We start from the raw sequence: 20,044 nt of genomic DNA, 5'->3' as shown, positions 1-20,044 counted from the left end.
TTCTTTGGGTGCCCACATTCTTAGTTCTCAGCCCTCTGTCTTCAGGGTAACCTCTGCTGATTGAGGAGCAAGAGAGGGTGTCCAGCAGCCAAATATAAATGTGTTATATGAACTATACACCAGACGCAAAGATAGCTCTCATTCAGGTCAGTGAGAACTGCTCACCTCGCTCACCAATGCCCAAAAAAGTTTTTTAGCTTCCAGAGTTGCTAAAACAGCCCACTGAATATGCGCAGTAGTGTTTGCCTCCCACTGGTCCCATCTGCAAGTACCTGCTCAGCTAGTGATGATGTCATGGATTTTTAGATAATTTTTCCCAGCTCTGGTAACTTTTTACATATATAAACTCTCTATGGAACAAAAATACATAATAGAAAGAGTCATAACAGAGCTTGTTTGCAGTTTGGAGTGTCCTGTCAACAGTTTTACAGACGTCTCTTTATCTAATGGTGGCTTATGGGGAAAATGCTTTTCAGGCTGCAGGGGAATTTTCTACGCAGCCAACCTGGACTCAGTCGGCTCTGAAGAGCTGCTCAGCTGGTTGGGATCTGGTCTGGAGTCTGGAGTTTCCTTCACTCTGTAATCCATTCTGTCAGACTGCAACTGCAGATTGAACTCTTCATTCTTTTAATGATACTGATGTTTTTTACCAAGTGTTTTGTCACTGGTTTTAAAGTGAAAGAAAATCATTTTTGTCCACACTTTTTATATAGTTTGTCTCGTAACTGCTTTCAACTATCAAACAACACAAACAAATACCACATTTGTCTCAGTGTTGCCTTTTTAATGATATATATTCAAAACATTCTGGTTTGTAACACACAGTGGAAACAAGGCAAAACAGATCTAAAGCCTTGCAGGTTCTTATAAGTCCAGAAATGGACAGCTCCAGGTTACAGGTTGTTAAACTCCCATAGTGGAAAAGGAGTAATCAGATTACTATCAGGTAGATCAGCCACAGCAGAACACACAGTGTACCAAACCAGTTCTGCCAGTCCATGCTGATGATGTCAAACACTTCGGTCACCAACCACTTATCACCACTGCTGTTACCAGCTGCCCGTCGTGCATCGTGATAGTCGGCAGTCCGGACCTCGTATAACCCGCCATCTGAGTCCGACACCTTGCAGGCCAGCGCTCGGCCCTGGCCAGTGGCTGACACCTCTCCATCTTTAGACCTGAAGCGACCATGATGACAGCAGGTCAGACAGCACACAACGTCACTCTGGGCCGCTACACATAACGGGCCCCTGACAACTGATGCAATAAATATTAATAAGTTCTGTTTGGTTACAGAATCCTTGACTGCATCACCAGACAGCCAAACAAAAGGTCTGCGGGTATTATTCATTATGTGGATGGATGGTGAGATGTTTAAAATTCAACCTTAAGTTGGACTTATTCAAGCAGCGGTATTTATTCCAGTGCTCAGTTTTACAAACAAGATTAATCAGAGAACACACTCTTAATTAGCAAACTTATGTTAATTGGCTATCGATTATCAAAGAAGTACATATAAACTTGGAAACCACAACATCTAAACGCACCAGGATATATTAACAATCCACAAAATCAACACTTTATCATATCAGCTCCTTGAATCAGCAGCTGCTGCACCTCAACTACTGACTGCATGCTGTGTCCAGTGTTTGCTATCTTTATCAAGTGAGGATTGGAAAATGCTTCTCTGTCTGCATGCCAGTGTAATAAGTTGTCTTTATATGTGTGCAACATTTGGGTATTGCTAATATTTTGAATTTGCCTCCTATTCAATCAGCTTGATTTCCAAGCAGAGCTAAACACAGTGTTATCAGCAATCCAAATTGTTCTTGGTAAGCAAGCTAATATCAGTTAATTCTTGCCAGCTAATTAACCCTTCACAAAGCCCCTCCTCCGAGCAGCATGGAAACAGTGTTCATGGGACTCTAAAAAGAACAATACTCAGTGTCTCATGAGTTTGGAGGGTGCCGTGTTTTTTGTAATCTTTCAAAAACAATAGCTTACTACCTGCAGTACTGTTACCTCCAGCCGAACTTACTTTACAAACTCATGACTCATTCCCAGGGGGTAAACTGGGTTTTGTTATGCCGAGGGCTTGAGGAGGATGATGTGGGCTGGCGCAGAATCAGAGTCTCTCTCTCTCTGGCTTGACTTCTGAGGCCTAAGCTAGGTTTGCTTTGCTCTTATCACGGTTCCCTTTCTGGGGCGATTGTGGTTTGGCTGATCTGGCTGGGGAACCATCTCCCACCGCTGCAACTGATCAACAACCCCTGCATTTCATTTTCTGTTGTTAATGAGTGCATTTCGGTCATTTATAGTAGGTGTCATATTTCACTGTCTGACTAATGCTTTTTGGGATGTAGCTTTAACCTCAGTCTTTTAGCATATACTGTATATTGTGTACAACCGTTAAGTAAATTTAGATAATTCATCATATCTGATCATCACAGTTATCACTATAAACTGCACATGTGCAGTGAAAGAAGAAGATGATGAAGGTGGAAGAAGAGGAGGATGGAAAGCTTTATAGATATAGCAACAGTAAATAAGAAAGGCAAGGCTTAGCAAAGGGTCAATTGCTGCAACTTCTTTAAAATTATATTTTCCCACAGCCTCTGTTATAGATATGGTTCTGCTTTTTCATTTTCAAGCATATAGTTGCGCATATGCAGTAGATAATATAGATAGATAATATCATCATTAATTTATAGAAAGCTAAGCCAATTCTTGCTAAAAATGTATTTACCCATCTTTTTAAACTAAACTTAGCCCAAATAATTTCTGGACAGCAAATAAAAAAATGTTTTTGCAATATCAGATCTAATCCGCATTTGGAGGTGGTTTGAAATGCAATTTGAGTTGGATTTCTGCAGACGCATCTCAGTCTGTACATTTTGGATGTTCAAATCGGATTTCAAAGTGACTTTTGCCTCACTTGCAACGTGACACACAACAACAACATCAAATCCAGAGTGACTGGAACGCATCAGAGCAGCTGGGCAGAATCCATACTACTACTAGCAGAGTGGTACTGAGTACAACACAGTATGTCTGGTATGATGGAGTTCTGTAGCGCAACTTGACAGCACAATTTTTTGAAGGACAAGATGATGCATCCCCATTTCTCATGCTTACATGCTTTAAAGCTGTTTCACCAATGGATTTGCCTGTAGTCTGAACAAAGCCATACAAATTTGTTGAGCAGGATTTGGAAAGTTCATTAAACTTAAGTATTACTATGTGGATAAATATGAGACAGATGTCTGAATCCCTTACACATGCATTAGCATGGGTTGATCTGCTTCATCACTCATAAGGCTATGCTCAAGATGGAGTACAAACCATTGTGCATAGGCAAGTGCATGCCATGTGCATGACAGCCATGCAATGGAGACAAATTGGATAATGGGACACACCTTAATGCCAGGTGTAAATATGGTCCAGATTTACACAACGACAGCCACAGGGCACATGTTAATGCAGATGTAAAGAGTATCTCAAGGTGAGTGGTGTAGTTAATAATCTTAAAACGATGATGTGTTATTGTGGAGCTGGTTATATGCTACCCACCAGGTGAGCGTGGGCTCAGGGTGTCCCGTCACCTCCACCTCTAGCGTCACTGGAGAGCCCTCCATTACGGTAGCTCTAGACAGGGGCCTGGTGAAGCAGGGAGGACCAGATTTAGAGGCTTTTCCCTGGGGAAGAGACTCTGCCTGGGCCTGGGGGAGAGGAGGAGGAGCAGGAAGGGGGGGCCCTTGGATCTGAGGAGTGAGCCTGATCTCCTCACGTATGACCATGGGCTGACAAATGTTTGGGTCTTGGTCTGGAGTTAGTAGATGAGGTGGAGAGGAAAGGGGAGTGACATGCGGATTAGCCTGCTGAGCCAAAGCTTGGGTCTGGGATTCTGGATGAGGAGAAGCAGTGGGCTTGGCAGGGCTGCCGGGGGTCATGCCAGGGTCATGCACACACTGCTGGGTACAGGTGGAAGACAAGGACTCGTCGAGGGAGTAGACTGTCTGGTGGCTGCTGGTGATGGCACTGCTGGATATACTGATGTTGCTGAAACCGTCTGGCTTTGGACTAATGGGGACTTGGGCCTCAGGTAGGCCTCCATGACCCTGGGGGAAGGGACTTCCTTGCTGTGACCTGGAATTGTTACTAGCCTGTGGCACATTGCAATGATTGTCTGGAGGGGAGGACTGACAGTAAGCAGTTTGCTGGGTGACAGTAATGGCTGTGGTTAGGCTGCTGCTTTGGGGCACTGAGACTGAGGATGTTTCTTTGCTGGTTTGGGTGGAAGGAACATCTTGATCAACGTCACTTCTGGAATCTGGATAAGACTGAGAAAGATTTCTGTCTTGAGTAATGGTTGTGCTGGATTTTGGGCAAGTTGCATAGGATTTGAGGAACCCAGTATCTTGGGTCCTGTCTTTGTTAAGAACAGCGTCTACAAGAGTGGGTCTCTGAGCAGACCCTCTGGCATGGGAGACTGGATCAATCTGTGGCAGCGTCTGACTCTGAGCTATTGAGCTTTCTTGGAGTGAACTGTTTGGAGGGGAGGATCGACAGTATTTGGTTTGTTGGGTGACAGTAGTGGTTGTGGTTAGGCTGCTGTTTTGGGGCACTGAGACTGAGGATGTTTCTTTGCTGGTTTGGGAGGAAGGTACATCCTGATCAAGGCCACTCCTAGAATAAAGGTAAGTCTGTGTAAGATTGCTGTCTTGAGGGATGGTTGTGCTGGTTTGTGGGCAGGTTGCAGAAGGTTTGAGATACCCAGTGTCTTGGGTCTTTTTTTTGTGAAGAACAGAGTCTGTGAGGCTGGGGCTCTGAGCATGCCCTCTCTCTTGGGGGACTGGATTGATCAGTGGCAGGGTCTTACTCTGGGATAAGGGACTTTCTTGGATTGAAATGAGGCGGCTGGTAGCTTGTGGCAGGGTGCAACAACTGTTTGAAGGGGAGGACTGAAAGAGAATGGTTTTCTGGGTAATTTTGCTGGTGCTGGCGTCGGTGTTGGTGAGACTGTTTGTTTTAGGCTTGGAGATGGTGGGTGTTTCTTTGCAAGTTCTTGGGGAATTTAAGTCCTGGTGAAGGCCACTCTCTAAGCCAGGGAAGGACTGTGGAAAACAAGTAGCAGTTGTGGTTTTAGGAAAAATAGTGCTGCATTTGAGTAACCTGGTGCTGGGAGGGGTCTTGTCCTTGTGGAGATCAGGGTTGGGACCATTTAATGGCTGTGGGCAATAACTGGGCTCGGGAAGAGTGGAGCTCCTATTGAGCTCTGTGGCCTGGGGAATGGGATCAGTCTGTGGCAAGGTATCAACTTTGGATGCAACATTTTGGGTGATCTTAACCTGTGTATTTGTTATCTTCTGAGCTTCATTATATTGACTGTTGTGCTCCTTTAACAAGGACTCAGAGTGTGAGGGGCTCCTCTTCTCAGAGACATTGTTGTCCTTGTTGGAACAACTATCAGGAGTGTCGCTCTTGCGGGCTGAGTTAGACCCACAGGGGAAGCTCAGGTCAGGGTCACCCACGGAGATGTCAGCAGTCAGTGGGACATTAGCTGTGCTGGTCTCCCCAGACCTTAGGATGGTGCGCAAGGTGCTGGTGAGCAGGCTTGGAGCTGGAACTGTCAGCGGACTCTGGACAAACGAACTTGAGTCTGATCTGAACCTGCAATACACAACAGAAACAAACTCTTAAATCTGGATGGTCTTCTGGACCCGAATTACAGAAACGTCCTAACTTGTAGATCCTATCTTAACTATTTGGTAACAACAGTATTTACAAAAGTATATATTAAAAAGGTTTAGACAAGCATTCTGGCTTGCTAAAGTCTTAAATAAATTGCCCAAACCTTAGGACAACAAGTGTCCTAACTTACACTTTTCCATCTGTAGTAACTAACATATTAACCAGCTAACGGTATTGTTCGCTAAAAGCTGACAGTAGTCTTAGTTAGGGATGAGATTTTAACCTCAATACCTTTTGAGTAGTGAAAGGTGGCCTAATGCCCTGCATGTCCTCAATCCCATCCAACACTTTCTGAAATAAACAAGAATGCTAAACATAAGCCAAGCCTTACCACCCAATGTTAGTGTAGGACCTAACTTATAATCTTGTGGCTGAATGGGATGAAATACCTGCAGCCAGGTTTCAAAATCTGGTGAATATGAAACCAGATTAATGTCACATTACACTGTCACAAAGTGAGTGAGTAAGTGAGAGTAGCTTGCTAGTCATGGTACAGGCCTGTTGGTGGCAAAATTTATAATAACATACAAAGGAATCTTGTTTTCTTCTCATGTAATGTGTGTTGTCTCAATACGGACCTGGTGTTGCTGTGATGGCTGGTGGGAGGAGTTGGACAACTCTCTGTTCGACTAGACACTCTCAGCTGTCGGACTGCGCCAGGACCAGTTCCACTATGCTCTGAATGGTGGCTATACTGGCTGATGTGGACGCTGTGGGAACTGAAACAGAAGCCCTCCTCAACATCTGATTGGAAAATGTTGGACTCTGGTGTCTCTGCCAATGGTGGCAGTGAAATGTCGTCAGGTGACACACAGTCATATTCATCGTTAGAGAGAGAATCCTCAGTCATCTCCTCCTGTTGCTGGAGCTCTGCTTCCAACAGGCCTCCTGCTGATGCATCCTGGGTAAAAAAGACTGAGTATTAGACTTAGTAATCATGTTGTGCATATATACTGCTCACTGTCACAGGAACAAGTATGTTTTTACAGATACATTTCTTTGTCCATATACCTGATTCCATATATCAAGATTTAACCAACGAGGTGGCTAGCTCAACAGGTAACAACAGACAACAGAAAAGTAAAGCAGAAATTTCTTGAAGTTTGTAGGAGATTTCTATTTCAAACTCATTGCCAGTGGAGCTCATTAAATTCACTAAGATGTTATTGCAACCGTAATGGGGAATTCTGCAGGCACCAAACAGAGTAACTAACAAAATGCTACAAGGAACATACTAAACAATAAAAGCAAAACAGGTTAAATAAATAGCTGGTTTTCAGATAAATTAAATTTGAAGAGTTGTTTTAGGCGGGTGGGGAGGACCGAAGCTAAGGGGCAGAATAGGCCAGTGACACCCAGGAAACCCCTGCATGAGGATCTCCAGCTGTGCTGTGGTTAATCAACTAAACATGTCAATAGTCTAACTATCCTGAAATGTTATTAGCAAAATCCTAAAATTAATTCTAAATCTCAGAGGGAGCTAGTGTGAAGATGCAAGAGTTTTTTTAAAAGCCTTATGGCAGAATTTTGTATAGCAAGCAACTAATTTGTAGTTCAGGCCTGAATAAAGAGTTTTATAGTAGTCCAAGCAAAGAGAAACAAAGACATGGACTATTATCTTAAGATTTAATATTGGATATTGTCTTCAGCTAAAGGAAGCGTGATTTTACCACCCTAGAATCCTTAATATAACCTGGGCAGACAGGTTGGGATTATAGAGGATTGAGGTTGAAGATCAGACTTTAATTCAAGTTGCAGAAAAATCTGAGCCATACAGCTCTGACCTGAGGAGTTTTACATTTTACAATGCCACAAGGTTTAGTGGGAACATACAGTTGGGTATCATCAGCATATACATGAAAATTAAAGCAGTGTTTTTGAAACATGTGACCGGGAAGCAGCATAAAAATGTAAAATAAAAGAGCATCTAAAACTGACCCTTGGGGCGACACCACAAATGAAATTCCTTGATAATTCACCTGAAGCGGTGTCAGGCTTGAGCCACCGAAAGCAGTGACCCCCGGCTGTCCCGTTTCTTGCATCTCCTTCCTCTGAAACTCCCTCTGAATATCAGAAAACAATGGGCCAATCACAGAAGAAGGGGGCGTGGCCTGAGGCTCAGTGGTGGCAAACTGTAGCTGGCTGTGTATGGTGTGGATCCGTCGGTTGGCCTCCACTGGGGAGCAGGAGAGGCTGAGTGTGTGAGTGGAGCAGTATGAGGAGGGGAGCTTTTCACTGTGGTGCCTGTGGCCAGAGGAGAGACGACATAAATGATTAACTTTATTTATACAGTCCACAGTTTAATAAAGGCAAGATGCACTGGACACATAAAAGATTTGAATACACCATTTAAGTACATTACTTTTATTTGCTGTAGTCCAACGCAATCTTCAAGAAGTGCATATATCTCCGGTTTTATCCACTTTTACACCTCTAACAACATGAAACACTTTTTATGTGTTGCAAATATGAATAAAAACATGACTGAATGTATGTATGTATTTGTCCTGAGAGTGGCACTCGAGGGAAGCTTATATGATTGAAATCAAAGGGCTGATTGTACCTGCTCTGTGTCTGTCTGTCTGTGTCCAGACTGCGGCTCTTTTGTAATGGAGGCTTCCTATTTGCTGCAGTCTGCCTCTTTACAGGAACTTCCTTCCCATCATGCTCGGCGGTCAGTTCGGGGGTGTGGCCTGTCTCCTTCAGTTCATACTGGAAGCACAGGACAGATTGAGATGAATTTAAATATCTTTATAATATCTTACGGTACAATTTTTATTTTAGCTTTATAGCATCACTAGTCAGAAAAGAATATGTAACTCTCACATATAGTTTTAGTTTGTTCAGTTCTTCTAGTTTTAATGTTTTAAAACCACAAAGCCAACATCATTCTTACAAGTTTTTCCAGTTTGTGATCAATAAATGTTTGTGTGATTATTTTTACCATGTCAGTTGCTTCCTGTGTGCTGCGGTTATCTGTCTGCTCCGTCTTTTTCATCTTTCTGTTTTCCTTCAGCTTCTTCTCGTTCTCTTCATCTTTCTCCTCTGTCTCACTCTCTCTCCTTCGCTCCGTCTCTCCATCTTCCTTCATCACTTTCTCTTCATCGTTCTGCTGCTTTTTCAGATTCTCCAGCTGAAAACACCACAGTGATAGGTCATTTATGGGCAAATATGATATTTTCCTTATATTCTTTCTTATGGGTGACTGTGATGCAATTATTAACAGTCATTTTTGCATGTCACCACCAGTGTGCAGGGCAATGCAAGACAAAACATGGTCAAACCACATCTGTGGGAAAACTACTGCAAGCCATCATTATCTCTACTTTGTGGATCAGAGTGAGGTCACAATGCAACATCTCACTCTCTCCCAGGAGTCGTCTTTCTCCTGCTCTGAGGCTGGAGTGTTTTTAAACCTAAAGGCTTGCCAGTGTGTATGCTTGTGTATGTTTGTGTTGTGTTACCTTCAGTTTGGCCTCCAACTTCATCAGTCCGTCACTCAGCTCTCTGATGGACTCCACCATCTCTGAGTGTTTACTGACCGTCTTCTCGATGTACCGCTGCCCCTCCTCCACCCCTGAAACATAAATTTCTTAGAATAATGGAGGAAATTATGATTTGTTGATGAACAGTTATGTCAAACAATTTTCAAAAACTGGGACTTTCTTACTGTTATGTTATTATGAGCATGTGTTAGTTATTCCACCATTATAGCTACATGCAATTAAGAGTGCATGAAAACTAATTAGCAACCAAGAAGAGAAGTTACCTAAAAGCTGTCTGTAACAGGATAAGACAATTAGCAAAAAGAAGTAATGAATCATTTGCTACTACATTCAGCTTCTGCCACTCCAGATTAAAACATAATCTATTAACTTTTTTATATTTTAAAATTAATAAATAATATTTGATGAAGACACCCTGACAGAGTTCCACAGGCACCTGTTGGTCCTCAGACCCTTATTTGAGAACCACTGGTTTTGCTCACCTGACTTTCAGGGATGGCAGCCTCTTTTCAGAAGAAGCTGTTGTTACTCACCGTGCAGTCTGACAGCCAGCTCAGCGATCTGACTGATCCTCTCCTCCTGCTGAGGAACCGTCGGCCACACGAACTTCTCAAACTGTCGGTAAAGGACAGAGACGGCTTCTGTGCTGCGACACTCTGATGAAAACTTCCCAACACGAGCGATGGTCGCACTCGCCTCCTCGCACCAGAACTGATACTATAGAAACAAAACAAGATGTCACGGAAATGCAAATCATATATACAGACATTATTTTTTTATGCTGCTTATGACAAATAATCTTGTGTCTTCACCTCCTCCATGGCTTGCTGCAGTCTGCGAGTCATGTCCAATGTTTTTTGGTGCTCGCTCACACTTCGCTCAAAATCTCCCATCTGTCTCTGCAGCTCATTGATGGCGTCCTCTGCCTCTCGGGCCACGCCCCCATCCTTGATCTCTGACCCCAGTCGGGCCGTCACACCCTGCAGACGTTTCCTGAGCGCCTGAAGGATGAAACAGAGCAGAGTACATATCACAGAGCAGTCATGTAAGAGCTGTAAAAATCAGGTATGTTTTCATCCACCCGTCTTTATGTAATGTTAGAATTCATGCACAAACCAACCTCAGTGGAAACTCATACACCTTGACATTGCGATACCTGTTTCTTCTTCTGTGGTGAACAAAACTTGGCTGGCCATCCCATTACAGTCCATAGAATGGAAAACCAGTTTCACAGTGTCCACATCAAAGGCTTAGATCAGAGGCTGGACTTACCTGCAGCTTCTCATCGTACAGCTCCACCTGCTGCAGCTGGTTCCTGACAGCCTTCATGTTCCTGGCCCTGTCATTTCTCTTCTGGTAGTTAAACTTCAGGTTACTGAAGCGTTTCTTCAGCTCCTTAAAAGAGTCACGAAGCTGAAAAAAAATAAATAAATAACATCAGAAAATGAATCCAACACCTGATTTTACATTAATATGCTCTGTGTATAAACATCACAAATTCATCTGCCCAAAGAGTTTTATGTTGACATGACATCCAGTGGTTGATCGTGTAGTTCAACTACAACTACAAACAGCAGGTTGGCATTTCAGATTTTAAGCAAAATTTCTGAACAACTTTTGGATGGATTGTCATTGCATTGAACATTTATGTTCCCCTCAGGAAGAACTGTAATGATTTTGATGATACCCTGACTTTTCATCTAGCATTATCAAGTCAAAAATTTTACTTATCCAACACTTCAGTTTATGACCAAATACCTGCAGAACTAATGACAGTCCCATCAGCCTCAGCTGTACTCAGCTGTGTTTGCTGCAAATTCGGAAAATGTAGCATGCTAACACACAAAACCAAGATGGTGACCAGGGCTGCACAATTAATTGCAATATTATCTAAATTGCAATATGGCCAAGTGAAATATCGAAATCGAGAACCAGAACTAAATCGTCATTTGAAAAAGCAAAAATGTGTGATAAAACAGCATTATATTGAAGTACTGCAGTATGACTTTTTTACCATGTCGTGCAGCCCTAGTGGTGACCATGGTAAACATACTGCACATGCTTAACATCATCAAAGTCAGAAGATGCATTCTCCGAGGACCATAAATATCTGTAGAAAATTCCATGACTATCGATCAGATAGTTGCTGAGATATTTCAGACATTGTCATTCCTAGAGTCATGCTGCTAGCATGGCTAAAAATATCTTATTGTATACATCATTTAGATTATCTTTGGTCCAAGCGTTTCTAACTGCATTTTGTTCAGCTTGGTGTTGATACAACTGCATGTAGATGGAGCTTTGATAAGATTATTTTTAGAGCAGGAGGATTTAAAGCCAGAGGGACATTTCTGCCTCTGACAGGAGGAACAGCGGTGTCAGGTGGCTGATCTGTTCGCCGAGGACAGCTGAGAGAGAGTGTAAAGCAGACTGAGACAGCATAGGCCATTCGTTGAACAGATGAAGAAGTTGAAATCGGAGGCTGAGGAGGACGGACTGTTGAGGTGGAGGGAGATTAAAGTTGTTGCTGCAAAGGTTGTCTGGGGAAACCCTGGATTGAGCAAGAGCAAGGAGTGCTACAATAACAAAGGTTATCTGGAAGATTACCCATAATGACTGGAAGGTTCCAGGAGTTAAAGGACCAGTGTGTAAGATTTAGGGGGATTTAGTAGCTGACTGTGGCAGAAATGGAATGTAATATTCATAATCAAGTTTTCATTCATGTATAATCACCTGAAAGTAAGAATTGTTTGTTTTTTCGTCTACATGCTTAGTAGGGGGTGAGCCAAGTTGGTTGCAATCTGAAACCTCACCACTAGGTGCCACTAAATCCAACTCACCTCGTCCTGTAAAACTACACAAAGAACCACAAGGTACCACAGAGAGAGCACAATCATGCACCAGGACATAACACAAAGTAGCATGACCTATCCCAGACTATCATGAGTTACATCAAAATTATTACCTCAAAGCAGCAATGTTCATAGGTTTTAAATGTAGTGAGTCACCGGGACCCACAAGTGGTCTTTTAATCCATACACTGACCCACACATAACATGCTTGTTTTGAGTCGAGCAGCTGTAAAACAGTGGCAGTTTCATTCCCTAGAAATTCTTCCCAATAAAAGTCCCCCATTGTTTTGCTCTTTAAAAGCTTTTATTATGAAGCAGGAAAACACAAAATGTGATTTAAAATATCCCAGAAGACCATGATATTGAAGACACTGAACTGCCCCAAGACCCGTACTGTAACAAGAACAACCACAAAGTATATCAGAGGACCTTGATTACTAAGAAGTATGGTAGAATACGACAAAGTATACCAGAAAATCATAGCTTGCAATGAATTACTCCTAAGGACCATGAAGTATTCCAAAGAGATTATGCACAGTACTTAAAAGTACTTTAAATCACCATGGCATGCCAAGCACTACAAAGTATCAAGACCTATCACTCAGTATCATGAAGTAACCCAGAAGGTTGTTGGTTCAAATCCAGGTGAACAAGTGCTTGGAGCACTAAAATAACAAAAGCTATAAGAAGATGACCCACAACTTCCAGACTGTAGCAGGAAGTGACAAAAAGAGATAAACCAAAAGTAGCCTACCTAAGGAGAACACAAAGTGCCCAAAGGTACCCCATTGTATCCAAAAGAGATAATTAGAATGTACCATAAAGTGCCCCAGCATACCATGAACGTCCAAGAAGATTAGCATTAAGTATAATAAAATTATCCAGAGTGCTCTGTAGATAATTACAATTTTATGGCATAAAGTACAACCTTCATTGTACCCACAGAGAATACTTCACACACAAACTTAATAAAAAAAATATCTTTCAGGGTTCAGCTGGCGGACTCTGTGATCAAGTACTGTACCATGGGGATCCTTAATGAGAACCAAAAATACCCTGAATGTCTCTGGTGAGAATAACCAACCCACCCATGAACCAAAATAGAACCAGCCCTCAGCAAGAGGTCATGTTTAAAAGAACAACTCATCATCTTAAAGCAAATGATTAATATTGACTCCCTTCAGGTGACTCAGCAATGTGGACACAAACAAGTCCAGGGTCATAATCATTCTGTGTCTCACTTCTTCTCTTTACCCTCAAGCTCACCCCTCAAACCTCTGATTGAGTGTTCACACTTAGTGGTGGTGTTCTGTTACAGAGCTAAGTCACAGTTACACAAAATAGTCACAGTTAAGCCCTCCAACTGGAAATTATTCACCACTGAACTTGTCATCCAGAACTTCCTATAGGTGTTTTCAGACAGAAGGAGCTTTCTAAAAGTTCTAAGAATAGTTTTTCAGAGATCCCCTCTTACGATACCAGACAATCAGAGATCTCACTGCCTACTGAAGACTGACTGAAGATTTCTAAATAAGGTAGTTGCTTGAATGACAGCAAGAACGGCCGCTAACAAACCTACGCCCCTTACATTTTGTGAAGGATATGCCTCACCAGAAACGGTGCTCTCCCCCAGTTCTCCTCAATGGTAAGAACATAATTTCACCACCCCAGTATGAAGTTCCATCCTAAAGACTTTAGATTGTTTCGGCAACTCTCGACTTGTTTCCACACAGTTTCAGCAGGAGAAATTGGGAGACTGTCCTCAGTCTCTATTGAACGAAACATTCAGAAACTGACTTGTGAATCTATACTATACTAACTGCCAGCTGGTTTACGTCACTTCAGGGTTCCTAGTGGCGGTACAATGGCAGACAGAAAAAAATCCCTGGAAGGCATGTAGTTCTTGGGGGGGTGTAAAGACAACTTGTGGACTTAATGAAAAAATCTGATAGACTTAACAGACATTCATTGTTACAAGCCTATTAAGTCTGAAAGTCCTGGGAAGTCTAGACATTGGATTCATCCTTTAGCTCATTTAACCTCGGCTAAAGGGCATTGGCAAGGTAGGTGTGTCCTTCAGAAGACTTTTGACTGTTGACCTCTACTCATCCTAAAATGACACAGAGAAACATGACTGATCCACATGCATTGGATATTGGGATACTGTAGACAACAAATGACACAGAAGTTGGGTCCATCAGATCAGGGCAAAGGAAAGCTACACTTCTGAAAGTCTTGCTGAGCTGTTGACATGAACTTGTTTCTGACATGTTGACTATTTAGATCTGGTCTCTGAAGCCACAACACAGCCTCAGTACCTGGTGTCTAACCTGAATTACCAGATGGTTTGTTACACAGAAGTACCTGTGAAGTCATCCTTGGAAAGTGTTTGGAGAAGGGCAGACATTTTCAAAACATACTTGGCAGGCCATTGGATTAATCATCTGTCTATAACTATCTATCATGGGATAACTTCAACCAATCAGACCAATGGAGCATACAATGTAACCAGCAGAAACAGTTGGTAAATGAAACTCTTGCCAGGCTAGTCTGGAGAAAAGTGAAAATATCTTTTCCATTGGGAAAAACCTGATCTTTGTTCTTCTGCTATTGTCGCAATGAACAGTTGCTTCTTGCTGGGTCACACCTAGCATTAAAACACACCTGCAGCTACCAATAGATCCTTATTGGATGCTGACTGGTCCAAGCCACTGTGGTTTAGGGCACAAGCACAGAACTTGAAGCCTGGGAAGATGGATTAATACTTGATCTTGTGTTGCTGTGATCTTATGAATCCAGGTGCCTCACAAGGTTACCTGGTTTACATTTGGCTGACGAATGTGTTCATGTGTTTCCCATTTTGTACTGGTGTTATCTTACCATAAACCAAAGTAAATACCAATCCAAACCAGAGGTGCCTGACAAAAAAGGCCAAGGATGACAAATCTTAATTTGAGTCTACATTGTGAGTGAGTGAATCTTCACTGAGATCCTGTCTGACTTCCCCCCACCATTTCTGGACTGAAACTTTGGCAGCCACCACAGAGATGGTGCAAATCATGGGACTGGATGATCATATCAGCTAACTCACTTTGGATATTTTAATATATATATTTTAATTGGGTAAAGTTTAAGAAAAAAAATGCTGTTGATCATAGTTGTTGCATCCAACAGTCCTTCTGGCACAGCACCTCTTGTGATTGAGAAGTCCAATATGACAGTGGCAGTCTTGATCACAGAAGGTCACATTTGTGTGTGGTTTGGGCCAGTCTGCATTGTAATGCTCTTTTTTTCGTGAGCCCTCATGTTCTGTTCCCCTGTCTTGAGGTGCTGGTGCAGGGTGCTTCTCCACCTCATGTGGTTAGCTGCGAGAACCTGTCAGGACTTGATATAGATGTCAAGGGCCTTCATGTCTCTCTTACAGGTCTTTGGGGAGACTTGTCAGATGGTAGGAGTTGAGTCTTTTCTCCTGTCTGGTGTTAAAAGTTGTTCTTGCTTGTCTTTTGTTGGTGGTTCATTGTTATATTTCTTGGTATGTTATAACCACCAATTCTTGATCAGTTGAACGTTATGAAATGTCGACAGAAATGTGTAATGTGTACCGGTGTACATCTGCATGTGTAGACCTTGGTACTCATGGGATAGTTTAAGTATGGCCTTGTTGGTGAGCTGGTGGAATACAAAACACAAACAAAATGCCCACCTGTTCACCCAAACTTTGCTTCATAGTGCCACTAGCAGTCAAGCAGGTCCACAGGGTACCATTAAAATTGTTCCTGGTGAGCAGTGCTTTGTCATAAATTTTTATCAGTAATGTGCAAATGCCCAAATGAAAAGAGACATTATCCACTCTGACTCACTTTCCAGCTGGATGTTGACACGCTGACAGAGTGTATCATAAACAAAGTAACATTAGTTCGTATTGGCCCAAACTGTGATGCTCTTATAAATCCTGTTTGGGACAAACTCCAAGAAAACAAGATTGTTTGTGTGTAGCAGTGAGTCTCTGATGTCCACCCCAGCTGCTTGCAGGTTTTAGTGCGCTGGTGACACACAGCACCAGGTGCATGATGGGAAATACCCACTGGCTGACTCTGCCTGTATTTCTGATCTGTCCAGCTGACTCCCCCTCTCCCTCTCCACCCCTCCTGCCCTCCCTCTTCCTCTCTTTCTGTCAATCCCCTAACAGCTGCTCTTCTGCTGTTCAATGACACTGCAGATTGAACCAGTAACACCAGTGAAACCAGTAAAATGTCAAACTAGTGAAAGTTTTTCGTTGTACAATTTCACAGATTTACCTAAAGAAGGCACCAACATGTTTGTATCTATTATTCACCACCATCTTTTACATTTTTTGGTACTATTTCATGTGTGTATCGGTAAAGGTATTTTCACACCTGTATGAATTAATATTACAACTAATATTACAACTTTAACTGCATACAGGCTGAAATCAGTAAGTAGCCCTAAACCTGTTTATCTCTGCTGGCTTGGAAACACATAAAGCCTAGCTTTCCCAGGGCTGGTTGGTGAAAGCTAACTGCTAACTTAAGATTTGCCTGTAAATTCAAACTCTTTACTGTATTCTGCCATCGTATCAGTCCTGTTACTGTCATCTGACCTGTGTATAACATATTTATGATGTTAGCCAACATCACTTTTCATATCATCATTTTAACTTGATATTTTCACATCCACTGAGAAATTAACTTAAGATGAAAAAATATATGAACTCTGTTTTTGCAAAGAAAAGTTGAGAGTTATCCGTTCACTTGAATTTGGTTTTCTTGGAGCGCCATCTAGTGGACATTAGATGAACTTCAGCTGAACACACTTCAACTCTGATGTCAACAGTCTGATACAACCCAGAAACACAAAGGAAGCTTTTTGTGTTTTATAACGCAGCACAGCTCTGAATATACTGCAAAGAATCCCTGTGAGAAAGTAAACCAGCAGGTCCAGTTTATGAAGCAGTGGAGGGACTGACTCCTGCACTTGGCTGAGGGGACTTTATGGACTCCAATAAAATCTAAATGTGTCCTCAGTTATATTTAGAGTCTGATAAAAAAAAAAAAAAAAAAAAGGAGTGAGCTGCTGTCTCAGATCACAGTTGTCTGTCCAAGTCAAGCAAGTACTTAAGTTCAATTAAAAGACTATCAGCTTGAAATTCAAACAATTCCATTAATTTCGTTCCAAAATGTCATATATGTCAGTTTAATTTATAGTACATTTTAGGATATTTATAGTACAGTGAAGTCAGAGTACTTACTGAATAAGGGAACATATTTCTACAATTAGTCTAAAATTAAAACTTGGTAAGACATTTCAGGCATCCTTCAGGGGTCTATATTATCCTAATAATTTCCTTGTTAATTTCTTGTTAAAACTATACAATTTCTCAGAGAGAGTGTTTAATAATTATTATTATTAACAAGTTTTCAATAATAAATAATTAATAGTAAAATAATAATATATACTTGAATTTTAAAGGATTTTTCTTTCAGTGGCATATTTGGGAACCCTGGGAGATTATTAGAAAATTATTTGGAAAATAATGCAGATAATAATTGCAGCTGGCTCAGTGGGGATTCTGGATATTTACGCTCTGACAGACAGAAAGACATCTGACAGCAGCCCCCTCTGCTGGTCATACTGATGAAAAACAACATCCAAAACCACCCAGAGATCTGTGTCAGTAGTTACCTGCCCAGTTATCAAATGAAGGTAAACTGGCTCCTTGCAGGAAGAGTCAGTCATGATCAGTGTTGTAGCTGCCCTACTGAAGTCACCATGTCATTACCCATGATGCAGAACGTATTGTACTGTAGTTAAGATTTTTATGAAGTCAAACCCCTTTTTGATACTGTTTAGGGCTGCCATTTTGTCTGCAATAGTCAATATATTTAAATGTAGTAAGTATCTCTCTTGTGAGTTTTAAGTCGTTTAAAGTGTTGCTTCACTGTCCCTCTGCTTGATTCATACTACCTTCACAAGCAGACAGGAAAATAAGGATGTTCCAATAACATTTCTTCCTTCGTTATAATTTTTAACAGCTGTAAACTACTAACCCTGTATGAATGTGATATGATTGTTATCATTGCACATTGTTTTGTCTTGTTTTGTTTGTTAAATTTACTGTTTTGCTACATTCCCCAGGGTCATCTAACCAGAGAGGAGATCATGAACATCAAGGGAAGTTTCTTGCCTTGTCCGTGAAATTAATGGACATCCTGGTCAAAAGTGTCCTCTCATTTGTCCATGCAGTGAAGCACAGGAGGAGAGGAAAACCTTTCAGCTTTTCAGAGTGGATCATGACAAAGAACTCTCAGGCTAAATGAAAGGTGGAGTTATTTAGTTTTTCTCTCACAGAGGCTGGTGTGATGATGTGACAGTGATTCTACAGCACCGTTCAAGGTGCAAAAAGAAAAAGCGTTCAGAAGCGGTGAGGGGACACATTTAAAAAGGAGAAACACAGGTTAAGTAAGGCGGTGAGAGAAACTAGGTGACTGCAGCCTGAGAAAGTTCAACAGCGATTCACAGCTAACGTCTGTAGCTCAAGACTGCGCCCTCACCTGGTTGATGTCATCATTAAGTCGACGTGTCAGCAGCTCTCTGCGGAGTTTCTCCTCACGCTGAGCTGCTTCATTCTGCCATGAAACACAGAGAGAGTCCAGAGAGAGAAGACGAGCCTCCAGCTGTTCCACTCTGAAACATGTCCAACCCTACACAAGTACACAAAGTATTAACATCCTTTACTTTAATACATACAACAATGTAAAAAGTACAGCTGCCAAGATTAACTGATTATTAATCCACTACTAAATAGTCACCAACCATTTTGATAACCAATTCATTGTTTTGAGTCATTTTTTAAAGAAAAATTGACAACATTCTCTGATTTCAGCTTCTTAAATGTGAATATTTTCTGGTTTCTTTACTCCTCTTTGACAGTAAACTGAAGGTATTTGGGTTGTTGAAAAAAGATGTCATCTTGGACTTTGGGATATAGTGATCAACATTTTTTTTTACCATTTTCAAGAATTGATAAGAGAAGATGGTCAGCAGACTAACTGATCATTAAAACAATCGTTACTTGTATCCCTCATAAAAAACACTTACAAGAAAAAAAACACCTTAAAAACCTTACTTATTTATTAGTATGAACACAATCAATCAGTAGTAAAAGTACTGACTGTGCAGTAAAATGTCTTTTAGTCAGGGCTTTTCCTGATGTTTCTCCAATAGTCGAGTGTGAGTGAAATACTGGATCACCTGAACATTAATTGAAATAAAACCATGTGAGAAGTTTAGAGGAGAAACACCTATACATTTTTTATAAGATGAAAATGCATTTTTTGTGAATAAAAAATGTTAATCTGTAAGGTATTTAGTGACTTTAGCTGTCAGAAAAATGTAGTGGAGTGAACAGAACATTTCCCTGTCAAATGTATAGATAATAACATACTTAGTATAAAGTAGCATAAAAAGAAAATATTAAAATAAAAGTACCTCAAAATTGTACTTCAGCAAATGCACATATTTAGCAATTTAGCATAGTACTGTTCACTGGGGTGCGTGTTTGCATGTGTGCATATGTGTGTGTTTGTGTGTGTGTGTGTGTGTGTGTGTGTGTGTGTGTGTGTGTGTGTGTGTGTGTGTGTGTGTGTCATGCACTCTCATACACTGTGGTTGATGGCGTTGCAGATGTCTGTCTTCAGTGTCGATGCTGTATTAAACAAACTCTGGATCTTCTGCTGTTGTTCCTCTCTGAGACGGCTCAGCTCTGCCTCATTGGATCCACATAAACCAGCTGAACCAGTTAAGGGGCTCCCAAGGTCTGTCTGGAGCAGCGCCTCCAGCTGGACACATAGAAGACAACACTAAAATGAATAATGATTCTATATTGGATTTATATTTATATATGTTTCAGGAACA

At 41.5% G+C, this 20,044-nt stretch overlaps 1 protein-coding gene across 1 annotated transcript in view; it reads right to left on the bottom strand.

Annotated features, from left to right (window-relative positions):
- Positions 1–645: 645 nt before the first annotated feature.
- ccdc141 (coiled-coil domain containing 141) overlaps positions 646–20,044 on the bottom strand; it is a 35,137-nt gene continuing 15,738 nt past the window's right edge. The window contains exons 16-27 of the mRNA XM_084725463.1: positions 19,792–19,968; positions 18,682–18,831; positions 10,530–10,670; positions 10,070–10,258; positions 9,791–9,974; positions 9,216–9,328; positions 8,696–8,884; positions 8,315–8,463; positions 7,731–7,995; positions 6,330–6,652; positions 3,571–5,670; positions 646–1,178 (exon numbers count right to left, since the gene is read on the bottom strand). Coding sequence (XP_084581589.1) covers positions 932–1,178; positions 3,571–5,670; positions 6,330–6,652; positions 7,731–7,995; positions 8,315–8,463; positions 8,696–8,884; positions 9,216–9,328; positions 9,791–9,974; positions 10,070–10,258; positions 10,530–10,670; positions 18,682–18,831; positions 19,792–19,968 — 4,227 coding nt within the window. The 3' untranslated portion in view covers positions 646–931. The remainder of the gene's footprint in view (positions 1,179–3,570; positions 5,671–6,329; positions 6,653–7,730; positions 7,996–8,314; positions 8,464–8,695; positions 8,885–9,215; positions 9,329–9,790; positions 9,975–10,069; positions 10,259–10,529; positions 10,671–18,681; positions 18,832–19,791; positions 19,969–20,044) is intronic.

This window comes from Lutjanus erythropterus, chromosome 8 (genome assembly GCF_056507025.1).
Source record: "Lutjanus erythropterus isolate fLutEry1 chromosome 8, fLutEry1.hap2, whole genome shotgun sequence".
In the NCBI taxonomy this organism is placed as follows: domain Eukaryota; kingdom Metazoa; phylum Chordata; class Actinopteri; order Lutjaniformes; family Lutjanidae; genus Lutjanus; species Lutjanus erythropterus.
Note: the sequence above shows the minus strand (reverse complement) of the source record. Positions and strands in the feature narration are given on the sequence as shown.